Raw genomic sequence first — 21434 nt, forward strand, 5'->3', positions numbered from 1 at the left:
TTAGATACTATCTACTAGAGCAAAAGGAAGGATGATTCTGGCACAGAATCTTTGTTTTCAGGTATTACTGATGTTAATGCTGTTCGCTGTTAAATCAGAGCTGGAGCCTGTGCCCTGGGTGGGCAGTGACTGACACTGGAAAATGCACTTTGGGTTCAACCAGCTGTGTCTCCTAAGAGATGGTGCTGATTCTGGGTTTGAAATGTTGTAGTGATACTTAGTGACTCAAACCTAATCTGGAGAGCACCTTGCACACAGGGCCTTGAATGCCCAGGTGCAGCACTGTGAACACAGCCCTTCAGACAGTTCTGTCTTCGGTGTAAATTACCCAAACAGGAGGCACTTTCTGTGTGTGCTAGAGGCTTAGTTTGTTTCATAGTTTAAAACAGTTAAGAAGTGATTAGCTGATTTTCCTCTTCCTTTAGGCATATCACTTAAAAATTGCATGATGTGTGATCAGTTGGAGATTCTGAACAGGGAGATTGAAAGGTTCTTACACAACTACACGGTGGAAGGAGGCACTTTAAACTCAGTGACAGACTCCCTGGATATAATCCCTGATTCAGACAATGGAGCAAAATACCTATTAGAGCAGGTATTCAATGCCATGAGATACAGCACCAGGGTCTTTATAATTAGTGTGTTCTATTCTTTTTTGTTGTTTATTTTTCCTACTGTTTTTGGAGTGGTAGTGGTTGGCTGAGGCAAAGAATGTACATAATCCCCTATAGAAAAGGCACGGGGGAAGACGAAATACTGGTGTGAATCTAGCTCTACACTCCTGTTGTTTTTACTAATTCTGCTTTGCCGCAGTCACGCAAATCTTGAGATTTACAGTTCATGAAATAAAACGATCCACTGATGAACATGACATTCAGGAAGGGGTTTGTCTTTTCCCCTTTCCTTGTTTTTTGGGGCAGTAATATTGGAGAACACCTAGGTATGATCACTGCTTAGGGAGTAAAAAGTGGTTTTTGAAGAGCGCAGATGCTTTAGGAGTTGGGGCTCCAGAGATTTGGAAAAAAACAAAAAAAAGGTATTGCTTAAAAATCAAAGTCAGAATATGTATTGGCACGTCTATGATGGATTATCTAACCTATTTTAAAATGTATATGTCTCCTCACCTCAAGTATTAACAACCAATTTTTATTCCTTTCAGAGAATTATTACTGTTTTAGTTATGTCCTACACCTGCTCTGGCAGTTGCCCTGCATTTTTAACAGCATAGTGTTGACACACAGGGTCTGTGTTCAGTTTCCTTCTTTTGTCTTCACTAATTTATTGGATAGTCCAGTTCATTCTGTCCAGCTGGTCCTCCTTTTCCTCCCAAATTCTTTTCCAGTGCTCTTGTAGTCTGGTAGACTACTTTGGGTTAATGCAGGCATTTTCTACTGATGTTCAAACTCAGGTGCTGGAAGCTGCAGTGTCTCCTATGATGAAATTTTGTATAAATCAGTAAATCTGCCCTTCTCTAACTTGGGCCATGCTAATGGAGTGTAAAAGCATTTCTGTATTTTCATTGACAACCTGCACTTAGTACTAATTCCACTCTCAGAATGCTTTTAAATACTGCACACAGAATAGATTCTTCATTACAGTTTTGTTGCTGTTCTGGAAATCTTAATTCGATCTAAATGAATTAATGAGAGGGCAATCATATTTTGTATTTCTTTTGAAAGTCTCAGCTGTTGGTAGGTGGGGAGGTGGTATTGCTTAATTTTGACTTTTTTTTCCAGTTCCATTGTTTTTCTGAAAGTGCAAAACTGTCAAGAAAACAAAATAATGGAATTTGCTTTATAATGTAATCTAATAGAAGCAAAACAATTCCAAATCTAGGAAAAAACAGTAAGATGAGTTAATAAATATATCAATGCCTTATTTTGTCCCTTTCTTTTTTTCCAGGAGCCAGCAGGAAAAAGAGGAGTGATAGTCTTTGGACCTGCTGAGATCTCAGAGATTCAGTGTGGCACTTCTGAGTCAGGAAATTCAGTATGTGCTGGCTGGAGGATGCTGAATGACTCTGATCCGGTGCTGCCCTCCTCTGTCTCAGCTCTTCAGGGAGAAACCATTCAAACCTCTGATGCTGTGTCAGGTAAAGAGCATGTTGGAGAGCCTTCTTAGTTATTCACATTTTAGCTGAAGTTTAAATCTCAGAATTTGGGTAACCTCTTCTTGTAGCTTTTAACATTTCTTCATGTTTCAGGGTAAACAAAAGATGTAAACTTTAACTGTTTTGACTTGCTCCCTTAATTATATTGTGACCTTTCTGGTACGATTATAATTTTACTGCTGTTAAAAAAAAAAAGTTAAAAATTCATAGTTAGTGATTTTTTAATGGGGGAACTTAAAGGAATTTCATATTAGATTGAGACAGTTTGGGCTCATTACCTGTGTACTGCAGGCTTAAAATTCACTTTTTATTCTGTCTGTGATGTTAAAACTAATCAGTTACTATTTAAGTTAGTGTTCTGAGGTCTGCTGCTTTTCCAGTGACATTTATAGTATTCACAGTTACAACTGAGGTGTTAATTTTTTAAACATATCTGCATAGATTTTTATGTTTCCATAGCATTGCCCCTTAACATTTCTGTTCAAGCAGTGTTAAATATAACACTGAAAGCAGAGGACTTGCAGAGGAGTGATTGTGTTAAGACAGAACAGTAATAGAAGTGATGAAGTATATGAAATAAGGAGGCATTTATTCCCAGGGAACATTGGAAAACTGGGAAAAGCTTGCTGCAGGATGTCTCTGAAAACTTGTAGCTGTGTTACGTACAGCTGTTAGAAACCTCTGATTCTTCAGTGCTGTTACTTAGGAATTCTGCTCATGTCCCTTTTGGCTTACCTTTGCAATTCCTCAGCCAGGGATACACATATCCAAAAACATTCTTGGGGAGAGTTGGGGTGTGTTCTTTGTTTTCAAGTAAGTGTTTCTATGTAGCCCATTCTTTGAGGTGCAGTTACTACTGCACGTTCCAGTTCCCTGAGAGCAGTGTCGCTGCAGCGGCTGCAGCGCAGTGTCTGTGCCCTTAGGAGCAGTTCCAGGGCATGCAGCTCTTTGGAGGTGTATTGACTTGTTCAAGCCAGGTTATTCCTGAATTCATCAGAATACAGATCCTCCATTTATTTCTCTCATTTGCTTCTGCCTTCTCAAGTAAGAGAGTCTTCTAGTAAGCTGGGAAAGACTTTTGAGAAAATGGAGATGTGGTTGTCAGCACAGATTTTCTTTTTTTCTGTGGCTGAGTCTGTGACAGTTGGAGGTTCTTTGCTGAATCAGTTTGGGTTTTTTTGGGTCATTCTAGTAGATCACATAGGCTGGTCCTTGACATGCTTATTTACAAAAACGTTTTCAGCCTTTCTTACATTTCATTCCACAGAAAAGTGAGTGGAACTGCTGTAGAGTTTTTCCCCAGACAAACCCCAGGGAGTAGGTTCATACTATGAAGGAGTTTTTTGTTTGGTTGGTTTTTTTGAGAAATATCAGAAATCCTGAGGCTACTCAATAAAATGTGTCAGTACAGTATCCAAACCCACACATTTAACTTTGTACTTTGAAAGAATATTAATGCCTTGAAATACAGGTGCTTGTTACAATTAATACGAAGATCAGAATATTTACTAATTACTTAGGCTATGAATATTTTTGAATGAGAGTTTTGAACCTTATGTTTCTCTTCAGCATTTCAGAGTGGGGATAGTGTTGCCTGTACTATGGAACAAGCTGGAAACACAGTGCCATTAGAGTCTGAACCTAATACTGACAACATGGAAAACAGTTCTCCTGGTAAGAGTTCTTCCTTTCCGATTGAAAATGTGCTTATTTGTCCATTGTGTACGTATGTGTGTTACATATATGTAAATTATTTAAAATAACTCGAGAGTTTTCAACAGGAACAGCTGGATTATGTTATCATATTGATCAGTGATTGATGTATTTAATTGTTACTGCTGTTGTATTACATTCACAAGAAAATACCTGTTTTGAGGCTCATCATACGAAGTAGAGCTACATAGATGTCACAAAGAAAATAACATGTTGAGAAAAGGTTTTCAGGAAACACATCTTTCATCACCACCACTTTATTAACTATTCCCTTGTTTTTAGCATCAGTGTTGGATGATAAAGGTGAGCAAAGCAATGAGGAAGAACAAAAGTCTGTCAAGCCGACAAGTAAAGAATTCAGGAAAACCTGGGGGTTTCGGAGGACCACGATTGCCAAGAGAGAGGGTGCAGGAGATGCTGATGTGGACTCTGGTGAGCAGCAGCCACAGCAGCAGCAACAAGGCATAAACCTCAGGAGGAGTGGACGGCAGCCAAAGCGCACGGAGAGAGTGGAAGAGTTCCTGACCACAGTGAGGCGCAGGGGGAGGAGGAGTGTTCCCACTACTCTGGAGGATTCCAGTGAAGCAGCCTCTGGTCCAGCCACAGATGCTGAAACTGCTTCCGAAGACAGTGTTGAGAGCACTCCAGATACAAAACCTGTCACTCGGAGGATTTGCACCAGGAGTTGTAAGGAGCAGAAAAGCCCTAAAAGCAGACCCGCAAAGGAGGAAGAGGAAGAAGAGGAGGAGGAGGAGGAGGAAGAGGAGGATGCTACTTCTGATAGTGACAGTGATGGGTTAACGCTAAAGGAACTGCAGAATCGGCTAAGAAAGAAACGTGTTGAGCAGAAACCTCCTCAGCTGGTGTTGAAGGATGTGCAGAACCACCTGAGGAAAAGGAATTCAGAACAAGATCCTGCTAAGACAGGTGATGTCACACCTGAAAAACACGATGAGTCTGAGCTGCCTGTCAAACAGGAGCCTGAGACTGCAGACAGCACTGAGGTTGCGAGTCAGGTGGTTGTGTCTGAGGAGGACACTGAAGATCTTGAGGCTCAGAAGGAGGAAAAGCCTGCCCTTGGTGCAAAGGGGGCCTCAGATGAGGAACCTGAAGAACAGCCCAAAAGCAAACCTGAGTCCGAGATCTACGACCCAAATGCCCTGTACTGTATTTGTCGTCAGCCTCATAACAACAGGTAGGCAAAGGAGTCAGCTGCAGACACAGTGTAAGGAATTGGAATTTTTCTGTGATGAATAATTAAGCCAGATGCTAGTGCTTACTTTTTGAATGAGCTTTTGGGTTTGTTAAATTTTGGTGGGGAGTTTATAACAAATACTTAAAAGAGGATAAACAAATATAGAAATAACCAGTGAGGCAGAACCATGCATTAGTGCTTTATTGGGGTGCTTAAGTTGTGTTGCTCGAAATATCCATTGAATGTTAATTGTCTTTTTATTTCACAGTGTTTTACTGTTCCTTGGTGGGTTTTTTTTTTTCAGGTTTATGATTTGTTGTGATAGATGTGAGGAATGGTTTCATGGTGACTGCGTGGGTATTTCTGAGGCTCGAGGGCGATTGTTGGAGAGGAATGGTGAGGACTATATCTGTCCAAACTGCACCATTCTCCAGGGACAGGATGAGCCTGTTTCAGAACTAGACCAGCAGGAAGCTAAAGTGGAGCAAGGAAATGTGGATGGCACAGAATTCACAAGCATAGGAACAATTGAACAAAAATCAGTTGAGGACCAAGGAATCAAGGGTAGGATTGAAAAAGCTGCAAATCCAAGCGGGAAGAAAAAACTAAAGATATTTCAACCCGTAAGTATTTTAATTGTTTCTTATTTTTCATGTTTCACTGAGTACATGGAGACAATGACTTGATTTTAAAGCTACACATAAGCTGAACAGCCCACTGAATAATCCTGGTTAGCAGAAGTTTATCTATAGGTCTATTAGCAGAGGAATTAAAACTGTTAGTTTCAAGGGAGGGATTTAAAAGTTTTATATAGGTGCAAGGAAGTAGTTTGTGCTATTCCACCCTTTCTAAATACTGTTTTGGAAGTCAAACAATGAGGTCTTCTTTTAATAAAAATATTAGAATCCTGTGCTGGTTTATACTGTCTTTGAAATAATCGCAAACATTTTGGACATTTTTAATGATAGTGAAACTTTCAAATTAACCTTGACAAGTCTCTATTGGAGTTAGTTAATTCTAGCTGTACTTCCAGTTAATCTTTGAAGTTCTGATTTTTGGCCTGATGCTGCTTTAGGTTATTAGCAAATAGAGAATTTCTTTATACTGCCTTTTTTAATCTAAAAATGTGTGTTTTGAACTATTTCAAAATCTAAAAGAAGTTTAAGTTTTGTAATATAAAGTTCCATGCCCAATTGGAAAGGCAGAGAAGCTTCTTCAGCTCAATGTACATGAATCTGAAAAACCAAGTGCTGCGGTGGCTGTCTTTGTTCTGCCTCAGGTACTGTAGTAGTGCCAGTATCTTGGACATTGCCCTTTAGGTTTCAGAGCTGTCTGTGGCAGCACAGTGAGATTAACGTATAGATAGAACAGTTTGAGCTGAATATATAAATACTTACTATTTTAAGAGAGAAGTGTAGAAAACAGTATTCTCAAAAATGTATTCAAATTCATTTGTACTTCTTTGTACACAGAAAGGTTTTTGAGAGTCCAGTGGTGTTGGTGTTGGCTCTACTACGAATATCACCAAGTGCTCTTTATCTTTACTTCTCAGTTAAGTGTGTACATGATGGGGAAATGCCCAAATCCAGGTTTTATCAGGCTGCTGCAGATAAAGCTGTGTACTGACTTTTGATTGCAGAGAAGTGAGTTGCACTATGCAAGTAATATTTATTTAACTGGAAATATTCCTGAAAAACTTACTGCTAGTAATTAAAAATGGGGAGAGATTGTCTAGAATTACAGTAGTTGTGAGTGTCAGGTTGGTTCTATCGTTTTTAGGAGTAATTTAGAAGAGAGACTAAAAGCATAATACCCAGAGATGATACACTGGAGCCTAAAGAGGCTTTCAAGTTTTTCTAGACCTCGAATTAATGCACTCTGTTTTGAAGTAATGTGCTATTTTCTGAATCTTAACATTGGAAGAGGAAGTGCTTCATCTATAACACCTTGATATAAATGGAGAATGATTTTGAACTAGAGGAATTCAGATTGCACAGGCAAACCTGTAAATGTGTAAGGGGTAGGCAGTATGTGAAAGTTGTCACTAAGAATGGTATTTGGAGACTTTCAAAATTAAAATTGGTAAAACTTCTAGTGCAAGAATAATCTGTACCCCTGAATATCTGAGTGCTTCTTCTTGCACATGTGCATGGCTGAGGACAGCAGTGGATGGGAATACAGTAAGACCTTGCTGTTGAGAACCCAGCTGTGCAATTATTAAGGACATTTCTCACATGATGTAGAGGATCAGTAAAAAGCAGTTGTGTCCTTGTGGGATTTGAAAATGTAGGAAACCAGCTTCCTTTATCTCAGTGCTAACAGACCAACCACTTGAAAATGCAGCACATCCTGAAAGTAATCTGTTAGAGGAGTGAAATTCTTACCTTTGTATGGATTTTTTGTGTTGTGTCATGAACAGCAGTTGTTCTTAGGCTGGCGATTGTGCAGGTCAGAGCTGCAGTCTGCACATGGGCTGTGTAAGCATTTCTCTGTGTTACAGAGGCGTGTTCCTGCTGTTGCCTCTTTGAAGTCTGACCTCACTCCATTTCTCTCTGTAGATAATTGAAGCTCCTGGTGCTTCCAAGTGCATTGGCCCTGGCTGTTTCAATGTGGCCCAGCCTGACTCCGTGTACTGCAGCAACGACTGCATCCTGAAACACGCTGCAGCCACCATGAAGATCTTGAGTTCTGGCAAAGATGCAAAACCAAAACCTAAAGAGAAGATCAAACCAAAATCTGAAAAGCCTGGCATGCCAAAACCTCAGCAGCAGGTAAGCTTGTGTTCATGATCCAGAGCAGTTGCCCTGGAGCACTGTGGCTTATTTGTCCTCTCCTTTTATTATTGTGCTTTCCTTTTTGACTTTAATAAAACTGTCAAGTCCTGCACTGAAGAGCAGCTTTCTCTTATTTTTTTGTTCTTATTCTTTTGCCTTTGTCTATGGTAAGGACAATAAAATGGTTCTCCTGTCATTTTTTAAAAATCTTAGTAATTGCCTCTAGATGGGGATAGTTCCTTGCAAAGGTGCAAGGTACCCTTCTAGATGGCAATGACTTTAAAAAAGTACGATTTTCAGTAATTACATCTCTTTAGTTTACATTAATTGAAATTAATTTTGCCTTTTTAAACTAAGCTTCAAATTACTGGCTTTTGGAGTAATCAAATAGTTTCAAGTGGTGCACTATAAAAGTAAGGAGTTTACTATAAAAGAAACTGGTGTACATATGTGTAACTCTCTCTGCTTGTTTGTAAAATGCAATATATTTGACAATTATTAGTAATCGAGCTACTTTTAATTATACAGCCGGGCATCAAACCAGTTTCAAACCAGAAGAGACAGTTCCCCGAGAAAAGAGAGGTGAATGTGAAGAAGACTGTTGTGAGCACAGCCAAGACTGAGGCAAACACCCAAGCTCCTGCTCGAGAGCCAGTGGCAGAACCTGTCACGCCGTCCTGGGCCAGCGATCATAATTACAATGCTGTAAAGCCTGAAAAGACTGCTGCCATTTCACCTGCACTGTTGTTCAAATGTATGTATGGCTTAGGGATATTCCTGAGTAATCATATTTTCTTTGAATACCCATCCATTCTTGGCTCCACTAAACTAGGGAGTTTAGGATTTGGGGGTTTTTTCTTTCCATGGCACCAAGGTACTTCTCTCCACCTTCAAAGATTCACACACAGATACACACAAATGAGAGACACTTTTAGGAGTTTCATTTGTATCATATGACAGTTGTATGATTAAGAGCCTGTTGATTTACCCAGCTGATTCCTGGATGAAAACTACATGGTTAAGCTTGAAATCTTTCCCATAAAGAGTGTCTGTTTCTAATCTAGAAGGTAAGTATTGACACATTTGTGTTAAGTTTTACCAAAAGGTTGCGCAGTGTGCTCCGTGAATCAGCAATTGCCTGTACTAATTTCAGTTGTATTTTTGTAATTTAGATTTGGCACCTGCCTCTCAGGTCTTGCATTTTCAGTGCCTGGTGCCAAGAGTGGAAATCTTCAACGTGGTATCCAACAATACTTGACACCTCTGCAAACAGCTTTTAACTGTCAAGTATATTCCTGCTGCTTTTCTTCCTTACATGAAGTAACTTGAGGACCATCCTTTACTTTTATGTTGGGGGGGAGGCAGAAGTCTATTATCTTTTTTTCCCCTTTCTCTGTTCATATTCTACACATTATGCACACACACAAGACCACATCTCAACTGGACATTGGGCAGAGACACTGCCTTGCGTATTTTTGCAGGTCTTGAGTAGCATCCTTGTAACTCATGTAAAGGTAAGTAAATACTGCTTTGAAGCCTGAACAAGTCTGTCTGCTTATGATGTTTTTCGGTTCACTCCATCTAAGTAGTTTTATAATGCAGTTATGGAACTTGAGATGAAAACTGACATTTCAGTTACAAACCACGTGACCTCTGGTGCCTCATGTTTACTCCTTTGAAGACTAATTCAGAAATTCAGTTCTCACAGCTTTTGTAACCACACTTCAGCCAATTTACATTTTATTTTAAGAAGTAAACCTAGTTATTGAACACTTATATGTAAAGTAACTGATAAGTTTATAAATAGTATTTGAGATTTTCTAGTTACAGTTTTGAAACACTGAGGGAACACCAGCTACCCTAAATTGCTGTTGATGAACATAGCACATACCAGGTATATTTTAATGGTCTTTACCCACATTCAAATGGTTAAATGGTTGTAATTTTTCTCTGTATTATTTTTGCTGCGTATTAGGCCCTTTGCCTTTTTTATAGTAAACTCCCTTAAGGTATATATTTTAATTAACTTCCATTTTTAAGTAATCTTTTAAAGAAACTTAACTTTTTTGTCAGAAGCAGTAGTATTTTATACATAACTAAAATTAGTGGAAAGACATAAATGAAACTGCAAGGGCTTATTTTACATGAGGTTTTTCTGACTGTGACAATTACAGGTGTCCATAGAATCATTTCACTTAAAATGTCCTTATTTCCTATAAGGTTTGTTTTTTTCCTAGGAAACAGAAATAACAGGTTTTGAGGCAGAAAGTTGGAGGGTTTTTTTAAGGGAGATTGCTCTTAAGATTTACCGCACTGGACGTTGTACAGATTTAACCACGTCCAGTAGAAAACTGGATTCCTGTAGCTAAATAGTTAAATTGATTCCAAAAGATAATGTGAATACCAGACTTCAGTAACAAATAGAGACCAACCTAGTTCGTGTGATGAAGAACTCTCATATCAATGCAAGGAAGAGCTTCAGATTGCTTTTTTTAAGGTAAGTAGCACTGATATGTGGGAACTCTGCCATTACTAAATGCCCAGATAAATAGTTTGTGTATTTGTGAAAAAAATGTGTCCTGCTTTTCAATGGATAGGTCTGAGCTGTAATCTTCCTGAGAAGCTGCCAATGCACCATCTGCAAAAGTACTCTTCCAGATTTTATTTCTTTAAGAAATCTTTATATGGTGTTCAAAACCTAAAAGTTTTACAGCATTAGAGAAATTCATGAGAATTGTCTCACTTCAGGTATCTAAAAGTGAGAAGTCTCTAAGTCTGAGCTAGTCTGTCAAGGAAAACAAGTTTATTGGACCAAACATAGTCTGGCTGAGATGCAAATCTTAAAACCAAGCAATTCCCTGTTTAGAAACGTGCATTTCTGAACATTGATTATGAAGGACTTGCAGTCCACGGGAGACAGAGGACTTCCAAATGCAGTATTCCAGAATGCTGCCATGTTCACCAAATCCTTGTTTGCAACTTCGGTGCACAGGGCCTTTTAGGAATTAAGGAAACTTAACCTGATTAACAGAACTGTTCTCTAATACTCTTTCCATCTGCCAGTGTATCATTTCAGGCATAGATTTATTTTATATATGTGCTCTGTACTTGTGAGTTACAAGATTTTGTTAATTCCATGAGATAGTTTTGTTAAGTAGTAGCAAGAAAATCAAGTCACTTTTAAAGACGTACTGGGTGGTAGGAGCATGTAGTGTATTTGCATCTAACCCTACCACCAGGCCCCTTTTCCCAACCTTTTCTGCATTTATTTAAAAAGGGATATTTGGTGCTAGTACTGTGCAGTTGTAAAGAACAGTAATTTTTTTTTTTTTTTTCCCGTCAGTTACCACATTAGTCTGTGTTTCTTCACTTCCAAACTTTCCTATGTCTTGGGGATATGAGTTAGGGCTGTACTTGGAAGTGACTTTGTACACCAGAATCTGGTGCCTGATTAATGACACTGTGTTCCATCTTTATGTACCCAGTGTAAATAATGCTTTTAATTAATTTAAAAACTAGAGTGGGAAACAGCTTGATTTGATAAATGAATGTTAAGTAGAAGTAATCTAAAGTTTCAGGCAGCGTTTGAAGTACACATATAAAAGGAAATTAGGTCTGAGTCACATTCCCTTTTAGAAGAGTTGCTTTTACTTTTGTTAGGAAAATTAGTATTAATTTAATATGCAGTGCTCAGCTTCTGTATTGCATTTCAGGAGTCATTCTGGCTTCCAAATTTATACAAGTATGTGGATTGTTGAGATTTGTGAACATTGTTCAGAGATCCATGTTACAACAGCAACACTTTTAAGAGAGACTTTTTTCTATATTTTTTGCTTTTAATTGTCAAATAGAAGTCAGCAGCAAATGCAGTTTTATCTGCAGTTTTAAAATAGCAAATGAATCCCAAAGGAGGGGAAGAGGGTAAGTATTTGCAGTATCCCAGTTTCTAAAGTACCCAGTCCTAAGTATACTAACTATTCATTAGTGCTTCAAAGCTTTGAAATTCACCTGATTTATTAGACTTAAATACCTGAAGCAATAATTTACTCAGGTAATTCAGGTATTAAAACTGTTTAAATATCTTGCCTGCTTTTATTGAGAAGAGCAACTAAGAGTGCAGGAGAGTGAGGAGGGTTTATTAGATAAAAGCTCAAAAGGAAGCATTTAATTATTGTTCTTGTGGTAGAACTTGAGAGTAAAAAGCACTTACCACACCAAACCACTAAATTTGTGTTTACATAACTGCAGACAGATGTAGTGTGAGTTTATAGCAAATTATGGTCCTACCTTATTTGGTACCAGTGTTTCACAGAAGTTCTTAATGGGTGGGGTTTGGAAGGGGAAGTGTTTCCTTCAGAGAAAACCACAGTGTTTGTGGTCCTGCTGCTTCCCAGCAGGGAATTATGAAGACACAAAGCTGCCATCTCCTGGAAGTGGGAGTCCTGGCTCTGGTGATACCAACTTCTTTATGTTATCCCCTTCCAGTTTATTTCATCTCTTCTGCAGCTGAACTCAAGAGCGATTCACAAAGGGAATAGGCTGTGCTTGTGTAGTTAAAGATCTTGGACTGTTTGTTCCTGTACACCTCTAAAAAAAATAAGGAGACTTTGAGAGTGGAACACAGGGATACTGGGATGCCCCACCAGCAGAAACTGCTGTGTGTATCAAAATGGCAGGATTATAGCATGCATAATTTATGTGTGCATGTCCTTGTGTCTTTATATTTTTTTTCTTTATGTAATAACAGCATGAAGACAGGAAAGAAAGAAACCACTCTACAGAGAGCAGGGGGAGAATAGAGTGCACTAAAGGCAGGAGTTATGGCTCAGGAGGTAAAAGTGGTGTAGGGAGCTGTATGTACTGATACGGAGAGTAGAAAATCAGGTCTTGTCTGCACACAGGCTGGTGCCAATTTCACGCTGCTCTTCAGGCAGGATCGTACCAGCTGAAGTTGTGACTGTTGAGTGCAGTGGATGTGGATATACTGCTGCTGGTTTAGCTTAACTTAAAATACATTTTACTTAAACTTTGCTTCTTAAGCCATAGGTATGTTTGCCTGCAAGGACTGATTGTAGGTAAACTGGATTCCTTTGGGTGTGTTTCCCCACAGGGAAAACCAGGCTGTGCCAGGTTCCATACTGTTAAAACTGGACTACTGGCATCTGAATTGACTCCTAGAAAGCCAAAGTGTCTTGCTTAATGCTGCATTCTGCAGTGTAGGCCCATCCTGAGAGGCAGTAAGTATTGAGTTAGTACTAGGGAAATGAAAAGAATTACTGATTTTGTTACTGGCCACTTTCTGGGACGCCTGGCTGCCCTGTATGTAGGTCTGCCCTAAACACTTGAACTAGAGGAGTTTTCAGAAGGGCTGCTGACAGACCAAATAATAATCAGCATACCTGAGATGAGTTTGCCAGAAGTTCTGAGAAATTCACCTTGGAGACCTGGCTTTGGAAGGGTTGTACAGGAGTATAACCTGGCAGCTCCAGTGCTGAACTCCCGTCGTGAGACTGGCAGGAGCTGTGCTGGCCCGGGGCTGGCACAAGGCTTGAGCCCTGCCTGTGGAGTGAGGCAGACCATAGTGGTGCTGAAGCCAACGTCCCCTGGGACCCAGCCAGTTAAAAGGAGCAGTGGGATCCTTGGGGAGTCATTTTCATCTCCTGCCTGTGAACTACTGGAGCTCCCCTTCTCTGCCCTACAAGGTATGTTACACGTGCCCTGTGGCTGGCAGCCACGTGAAGATTTTTGCCATCTCTTTAAGTTAGGAAAGCTGGTCCCTGCTCCTGGCATGTGCCTCTCAAGCACCCAGCATGCCTGAGGCACTCAGAGACAGCAAGCCAGCACTCCTGCTGTCAGGGGTGCTTGGATTCAGTGTGAGAACCATTGCTGAGGGGAAGGGTTGGGGGCAGAAACCTGGTACCACTTCCAGAGGCACTGTGCATATGAGGGTGGTTTATCTCATCATCAACACTGAAAGTGATGAAAGTTTGATTAAAAACACTCACCACCCTCTTGCTGTTTTGCTTTCTTTTACTAATTTTGCTTAAGTTCTTTGAAATTCCTTACTTGACTGCATAGCCAGTGAAAAAGTTCTTTGCTAGTCCCCAAATAAAAGGGATTTTTTTGAGGTGATCACTTGCACTTTGAGTCAAGTTTGCTGCTGATTCGCTGTGTCTGATCTGTGCTGAACTTGGAACCTGAAGATGGCCTGTCCCTGCAAGGAGTGATGATGCCAATCCATGAACAGTTTGGAAAATAAGAAGCCCTTTTTTTGCTGCAGATAGTGCCTCTCTCCCTCAGGAGGGGGGCAAGAGTGAAGATGCAGTTGTCTAACATAGATCAGATGGATCACTACAGTATCATTTAGATTAAAATAAAGCTTGTATGTCAAAGCTACAGCTGTGCGTCAGCATAGAGCTACAGGTTGCCTTGAACACAAACCACCGCAGAAAAGGCAGGCCTTTGCCTCTGAGTGTCCTAAATTAGAGACAGGTTTATTTTGTGTGCCTGAATGTAGAGGCTTGGCACACAGGCAGCTTAACTGCAGTGCAGATTAGAACTGATGGAGGTTTGCTAAGAGCAGCAGTGGGGCAGGCAGCACATGCCAGACACTAGTGTTCAATAAAATTTGAAGTGGAAGGAGATGGGGCAGGTAACAGTGAAAATTAACACTGAAACCGATTTAAGAGCAGCTCAACACGGGTGAATTAGAGCTGGCACTAAGTTATCTTTGAAGGAAGTGACAAAAAGGAGGTGTGAGGAGGGAGCAGTCGAACAGCCGCGGAGCTGCAGCGGTTCCAGAGCTCACCTGCACAGCTGCCGGCAGCGGTGCTCGGTGCCACCAGAGGGGGCTTCGGGGCACCCAGCGGCGGTGAGCAGTGCCCGAGGCACAGATGTCAGGCGGCCCAGCACGGGACTGGGCACAGCTGGCTCGGAACTGGTAAGTAGCTTCCCGTTGCGGAGTGCTTTTAAGACTGACAGCTAAAGCACCTGCTCACATGTGTCTTTTACTCAGGTTTTTCAGTTCCAAAGGGTTTCACCTCGCAAGAACGTGTGGATTAAAGTTCGGTATTGGCCACTGCGTCGGGGCAGGGGGGTTCGTTCAGTTCTGCTCTGTTCCGGTTATTCATGTCACAAGTCACACAGGAGGGGGTCGTGGCACAGCTGCGTTGGAAAAGTCCTCTTGGTTCATGGGCTGAGTGGCCAAGGGAAGCTGCTGAACCACACCAGTTCTGAGGTTGGGAAATCCTGCCTGTCTTCTGCTTCAACAATTTTCCAGAGGGGAAATGCAGTTCTTAAATTCTCAGCTACTGGCAAAGAGGGGTGAGGTGTTTCCCTTGTAGGCCAGAAGCCTGTGCTGCCCTGTGTGCCAGAGCAGGCTGCCCTCGCCTTGCCCCCGCTTGGAGCAGAGAAGCTGCAGTGTGCTGGGACGACGGCGCAGGGACAGCCACCGCAGCCACCTGCGGCTGAGCCCGAGGAGCTGCGGGACCGAGCGGAACTTCGAGGCCAAGGTCACAGCCCAAGTTGTGTGTGACACCCAAAATGCTGGCAGGGCAGCTCCTGCATAGGTGACTGGCTCTGCTGGGCTGGGCACACCTGTGTTCCTGTCAGCTGGGTCAGCTGCTCTAAGGGCCAGTGCTGGTGCCTCTGTAGAGGTCAGCTCTTGTCACAGTAGGGAATTGCTCAGCTCTGCCCAGCTTTTACACTGGCTGTGTAAATAGTTTCTAAGAGGTATTTTTGGGTTTGTAACAACTGCAGTGCTGTGCTACTGAATTTTCTTCCCTCTAAAGACATAAAAATCTAAAGAGTCATAAAAGTGATCCAGTTTTGACCAGGTGGATCACAACGGCTGTTCTCTCTTTAGGTTGCATTCATATTGTGGAAGTTTACAGATTTATTGTTACAGAAAAATGGTAATTACCAGCTTTCTTACTGTTGGTGCCACAGAAATCCATAGGCCGTGCATAAGACTGAAAGTTAGCTGGGATTTTGGTTTTTTCCCTAAAACTCTATTGTAGTGACAGAGAAGTCTGGAAAGGAGCAGTAAAACCCAGACAGGCTTGAGCTGCCTCTGTATTGGGCAGTGTCCCCTCAAGTGCTGGTTCCTGATGTCCTGCTCCCTTGGGCCTATGCTCCCACTGCAGAAAGTTCTGTGCAAGCTGGACACGACGCAGCCATCGTCTCCTCACACACTGCCTGGAGGAATTTCATCCTGGGGAAAAAAAGTAGATTGATGTAGGTGGAAGAGAACATGGGGGAACATTAAGATACTAGACTCCAGAGACAATAGTGCTGGTGTATGAACAACCATATGCCAAAATCTTAATTCTGTAGAGAAACTTAGAGTAGTCTACATGGCTGCAAGATGTATTTCACAGAAGTCTTTTAATGTCCTGTAAGAGGAACTGGGATGCTTTTTTTTAATTTAGAAAACCACCAAAAAAAAAGGCTTTACTGGAGTCATTGCAAAATGGGCTCTTCAGGTACAACTGCCTGTGGTTTATTCACAGCATTTAAAAGTTTTAACATCATCTAGAGCCAGAAATTGAAGTTCTTTCAAAGAACTGTGATTTGACTTATTTAAAAATTATACAGAGAAAAGTAATAGCACATTTATTATGGTATTTAAAAATTGGAAAAAGTAGAGAATAGTTTCAGCAAAACAGCTCATCACAAATGAGAATTTAAATAGAAATCAAGATTAGTTTTTGAAGTGGCTTTCAAAAGCTATTACTCCAAAGAAGGACTGGGGGGAGGGAAAGGGGAAAGAACCAGAATAGACTTGAATGGTATACAGAAATATTCTAGAAAGAGCAGAGAAGAAACAAAGTTTCCATTGGGTAATGTACATGCTGGTGGTGTAAAACCCAACCTCTGTGTGTTGGTGGACTGTGATCCAAGTACCGCCTGCAAATCCTTCATGTAAAGTTAACAGTCCTACACTGTGGAAATCCTGCTTAAATTGGGCCTCCACAATGGCCTGGCAGTGTTGAGACACCGTGTTGAGATGTTTACAAGTACCTGGAACCGTCGGGCTCATCTGTCCCAGCAGATGCTGTGGCAGTTCTGTCCTGCTCTGCATGCAGAAGCCTCGTTCATGGTCGTGTGTCGTCATGTCAAGTGTAGCTGCACAGGGAATTTCCTCAGGGGAGTGGTTCTGTGTCTGTCAACATCTGGTGGGAGAGATTCCAGGTCTGTGTGTAGTGAGCACACCATAGTAATGCTGTTTGTTAAGCCTGGGAGCAATGCATGGTTTTCTGCCAGAGGATTTGTTGGGTTTCACCCTGGGAATGCATTGGCTCATTAGTTGCAGCTGCACCTCAGTCTCTTTAGCCCATGCCTCCCTCCACTCAGTAAGGATCCTGTTCCTGTCCTAACAAATGGCCCACGGGACAAAATGGGGCAAATAGGAATTACTGTTCGTTGGTTTAAATAGTGTTTCTGACATCAAGCCAAGGAGGTTCACCTGGGTGTTAAAAGTGCTGAGTAGAACCACCAAATGCCTTACTCTGAACTGCTGGTGGTGAAACTCCATGTTAATCTCTTAAGTGGGGTAGGCTGATGTTCAGTGCTTGTCTCATCCTTTTATTTTAAATTTGGTTTAGGGCATTTATTATAGGTCCACTGGAGCTACTGCTGAAAAGGACCAAACCTACCATGGTGCAAAACACAGTGGCCAGTGTGTGCAGTAGCATTGGCTGTGCCTTCTCCTCATGCTGCCCATAGACTGTATGGCTAAGCACTTGGAAATCATGGGCTGAGGGAATACCTGCTCCATGATCTGTCTCATCCATTTGCTGTGCAACTCTGGCATCTGTTCAGAAGTAAAACTCTGTATGTGTTGGCATACTTCTCTCAGAAAAGAGTACATGATGCTGTTAGCACTTCCAAACATACATCTGCCATGTTCCCATACCTGTTAGGAGGTGCTGTCACCTTTGGGGTGTGCTCATGTTGTGGATAGATCAATAGGAGAGTGAGCTGCCACCCCAAGAGACGGCCCTGCTCCTTTCCCACCCTCCACTGGGTGCTCCTGGGCATTGGATCCAAGACCCCTGTAATGCTAAGTGAGTTGCTTTAGCTGAATTATGGGGTAGCACATTGACACTAAAACCCAAAACTTGATAGGACAGAAATTCTGGTTTCTCATTGTCCAAACAGGATAAGAGGTTTTTTTTTTTTTTTTAGATTAGCTTCATGTACAGCTGTCACAGGTTATTTGTACACAATCTTAGTATTCTGGATTCTTTATCAAAACCTACACATGACTGATTGGACAGTGTCAGTTTGAACAGGACCTTGGTAGCTCTGGAGAACTGAAGGAGTCACTTCTGGCTGCGTTAGTACATAGAGAATCTGTGCCATCCATGTCTGATCAACAAGTCCTGCTCAGGAGACGTAATTGGTATAAAGTGGCATTGTAGTTTGAAACTGTCAGGTGCGCGTGATACTTGGGAACTATTTGCGTGTTTTCCACTGGCTAAAGAAGGACAGAATTACACACCTTTAGAATAGTCATGATGTCAACTGGCAGGTTAAAGGTTGCCTCTGTGTGTCCTTGGACCTTACAGACTCTGCTGACCTTCAAGCCAGGAACGTCAATCTAGCTTCGTACTCTAGTAGCTTTTATTTATTTATTTATTTATTTATTTTACAACTCAATATTCTTGCTGTGATACAGCTGTTCCTAACAGGTGTTTGGTGTGGGGATAGTTTTTACATATGCATAACATCTGAGCGACACAAAACACCTTGGTTCTGCTATTTTTAGTTTTATCAATGTAGTGTTTGTTAACTGCTTTGAACTAATCGTTAAATAGATAGTGGATAGAGGATTAAGAACAAATTTACAGTCGTACTTCTGCTGTAAACCACAAAGAACGAAATGTCATGGTGCTGAGGACTGAATTTTGCTGTCATCGCTCTGCAAGCCAAGCTGTGCTGTCCTGCCTTCCCGTGGCAGGTCACAGAGTGTGCTGCTGTCCTCCTGCCTGAAAAGGTACCATTCTGTGCAGAAGATCAAATAAACCAGGAAAAAGAGAATGGGAGTAATTCCTGTAGCGTTACCAGTGTGCACGTTTTGAATATTCACCATCTCTCTGCTCAGGACTGAGCTCAAAATAGGTTGGCTGGTTACATCTCAGGCTCTGGGGACCCAACTTGACCAAATCAACCATATCAGCAATAGTGCCTTATCTATAAGGAGTAATAGTTCCTTCCTGCCTCCTGGAGTTTCCAGAGTCCTCCTGACAACTGGAATAGAGTTAGCAGGGTAGGGTAGAGGTGGGACATAGGGAGAGACACTGTTGGTCACACAGGAGGTGTCCCTCAGTCAGACAGGAATCAAGGCTAGTCTAGGGAAAACTCTGGGTAGTAACTGTAATTCATTTATAGCAAAATCATCACAGCCCGTGAAACGATTTAAAGTCATTTGACAGCAGGTTCTGTTTTACACTTCAAATAGTTAAACCTGACTCAGAAAAAATCCTCAGTTGTAAAATACTTCCAGGAGAAAATTCAGGACAAAGATAGTGTTTCTGGATCTTCTGGCTTCTTGTGTTCCAGCAGAAGTTGAGCACACTCTCTTGCACTTCACCTTACAAAAGGTAAGGTGTTTATTGGCTCGTCTCCCACCGGTGTCCGTGGGTGCTGCCAACGCCGAGGGCCAGTTACAGGGGGGTGAGGAGGGGCTTTGCTGGAAGCACGTGCTGGTGTCCAGGGGAGTGCTGATTTCCACTAGGCATGCAGAAACTTGCAAGGCCATTTCTTCACGAGATAAGGGAGTATCATTTGTCCCTTAAGAATTCCAAATCTTACCCAATTTGAGGGATGATTCCATTGGGAATTTATGCTGATGTGTGGGGTGTTTTGAACCAGACTCCCCCCAGGAGGAGTTGTCCCTATCAAGTCCATCTCAGGACAGATCGATGGAACAGTTTAGACCTTTTCCAGTGATTTCTGCTCTCATCAGAGCAGCCCTGGAAGGTGAAGAGGGACCAGTTGGTCCTTGGTAAAGTTACTGGAACTCCTGGATATTGCTCAGGAAGTGTCCTGCACCTTGCACCTAGGGCTTGTGGGCTAATTCATCTACAAACATTTGGCAAGGTTTGAAACAACTCTGTTTTAGGAGTTGTTTTTTGGTAGTTTCTCTCAGGACCCATCCTCATTTGAGCTCTCAGGATCCATGTGCTGGTGTTTGCCCACTGTAACTTTGATGTCTTGGAAATGATGTTCTGTTGGAGCAAGATGTGTGTGGTTTTGGGTGTGGCTTTTTTTTGCTGGGTTGAATTGTTCCTGTCAGTGCCAGAAGGTGGTATAGATGAAATGCGGTTTAAAAACATACTTGCTTGTAAAATCCTGTGCAAGTATATCTTCAACAGGTGCGAAAACAGGAGCTTTTACTTAGACTTTGTTAATATTCTTGTATATGATGTATATCAATTATTGTAGTAGCATTAGAATTTTAAATGGAAAACTGAGTATTATGAATGAAATAGTTTGAGAATGGTGAGAGTTAGATGGCTACAGCCTGAGTAGCAGTGTTAATGTTTAAATATTCTTTAAATCTAGACTTCAGCTAAGAACTGAATAGATTTATTAAACTTCAGTAATACTCAGCTTAGGGTAGTATTAGTACAGTTTCAAATTCATGGACTTTGTTGTCAGGTCAACCTCTGTAATTAATTGGTTCTGTAAAGTGCTATGAGAATTTGTTTAATTGTAGAGTATTGTATTGCCTTATTTTTATGTGTGAGAATCTGGGTTGGTTTTGAAGCTTAACCATGAAATCCCACTTAGGAATCTTTGAAGGTGGTGCCTTTTTTCCCCCCCCATTTTTCTTATGAACAAATTTTTCAACAAATCAATCATGGCATGGTTTTTAAAATCACTTTTAAGAAGGCAAGTGAGAGTAAATAGCTTGAACTGCCTGCTTGGTAGTTATTCACTGGATATGATATTTCACAGACTTTTCCTTATAGGTTGGTATTTGGTCTTCATGAACAGGAAGTTATAAAGCTAAGCCTTTAATATTGTATTTTCTTCTTTGTTTTAACAGCTCAAAGGGAAGAGAAAAGGAACGAAGATCGAGCAGAGTCTGCATCGGCACCGAAGAAGACTGTGGTATCTATCATGGAGAAACAGTCCTCTTCTCTCACCAAAAATCTGCCTTCAAAGAAGTCCCCATCCTACTCCAACACGTCACTAACTAAACCACCACTGAAACCTGCTGGAAGTTTCAAAGGTGTCATTCCCAAGAAACCTTGGCCTTCATCAGGCAGTGTTCCTTCCAAACAGTCACCTCTCTCTCATGGCTCATCAGTTGCCAAGAAAGCAGCTCTGTCTTCCAGTTTGAGTGGAGGACTCAAAAAGCCTTCACTGTCTTCCATGTCAGCTGCAGCTGGAAGTAGTCAAGCAAAAGCATCAGTCAGTTCTGCCCAGTCACAGCCCAACTCTCAGATTCGACAAAACATTCGACGATCCCTGAAAGAAATTTTATGGAAGAGGTGGGAATTCAAAACACTTACTTTATATAGGAAGCTACATCTACAACTAGCATGCAGAGTCTAGTTTGTCTTGATAAGGAATTTTGAGAGATTGAATTTATGCAACAAATTACTACAGGTGCAGTCGGCATTTCAGG

General features: G+C 41.4%; 1 protein-coding gene across 3 annotated transcripts in view; it reads left to right on the forward strand.

Annotated features, from left to right (window-relative positions):
• The window catches only part of DIDO1 (death inducer-obliterator 1), a 48657-nt gene that overhangs the window by 10751 nt on the left and 16472 nt on the right, over positions 1-21434 (forward strand). For all 3 annotated transcript variants that reach the window (XM_039563734.1, XM_010396848.4, XM_039563735.1), the window contains exons 2-8: positions 1903-2092; positions 3680-3784; positions 4106-5018; positions 5323-5641; positions 7577-7789; positions 8321-8546; positions 20850-21297. In XM_039563734.1, the coding sequence (XP_039419668.1) occupies positions 2008-2092; positions 3680-3784; positions 4106-5018; positions 5323-5641; positions 7577-7789; positions 8321-8546; positions 20850-21297 (2309 nt within the window). In that variant the 5' untranslated portion in view covers positions 1903-2007. The remainder of the gene's footprint in view (positions 1-1902; positions 2093-3679; positions 3785-4105; positions 5019-5322; positions 5642-7576; positions 7790-8320; positions 8547-20849; positions 21298-21434) is intronic.

This window comes from Corvus cornix, chromosome 20 (assembly GCF_000738735.6).
Source record: "Corvus cornix cornix isolate S_Up_H32 chromosome 20, ASM73873v5, whole genome shotgun sequence".
NCBI classification, from domain to species: Eukaryota; Metazoa; Chordata; class Aves; order Passeriformes; family Corvidae; genus Corvus; species Corvus cornix.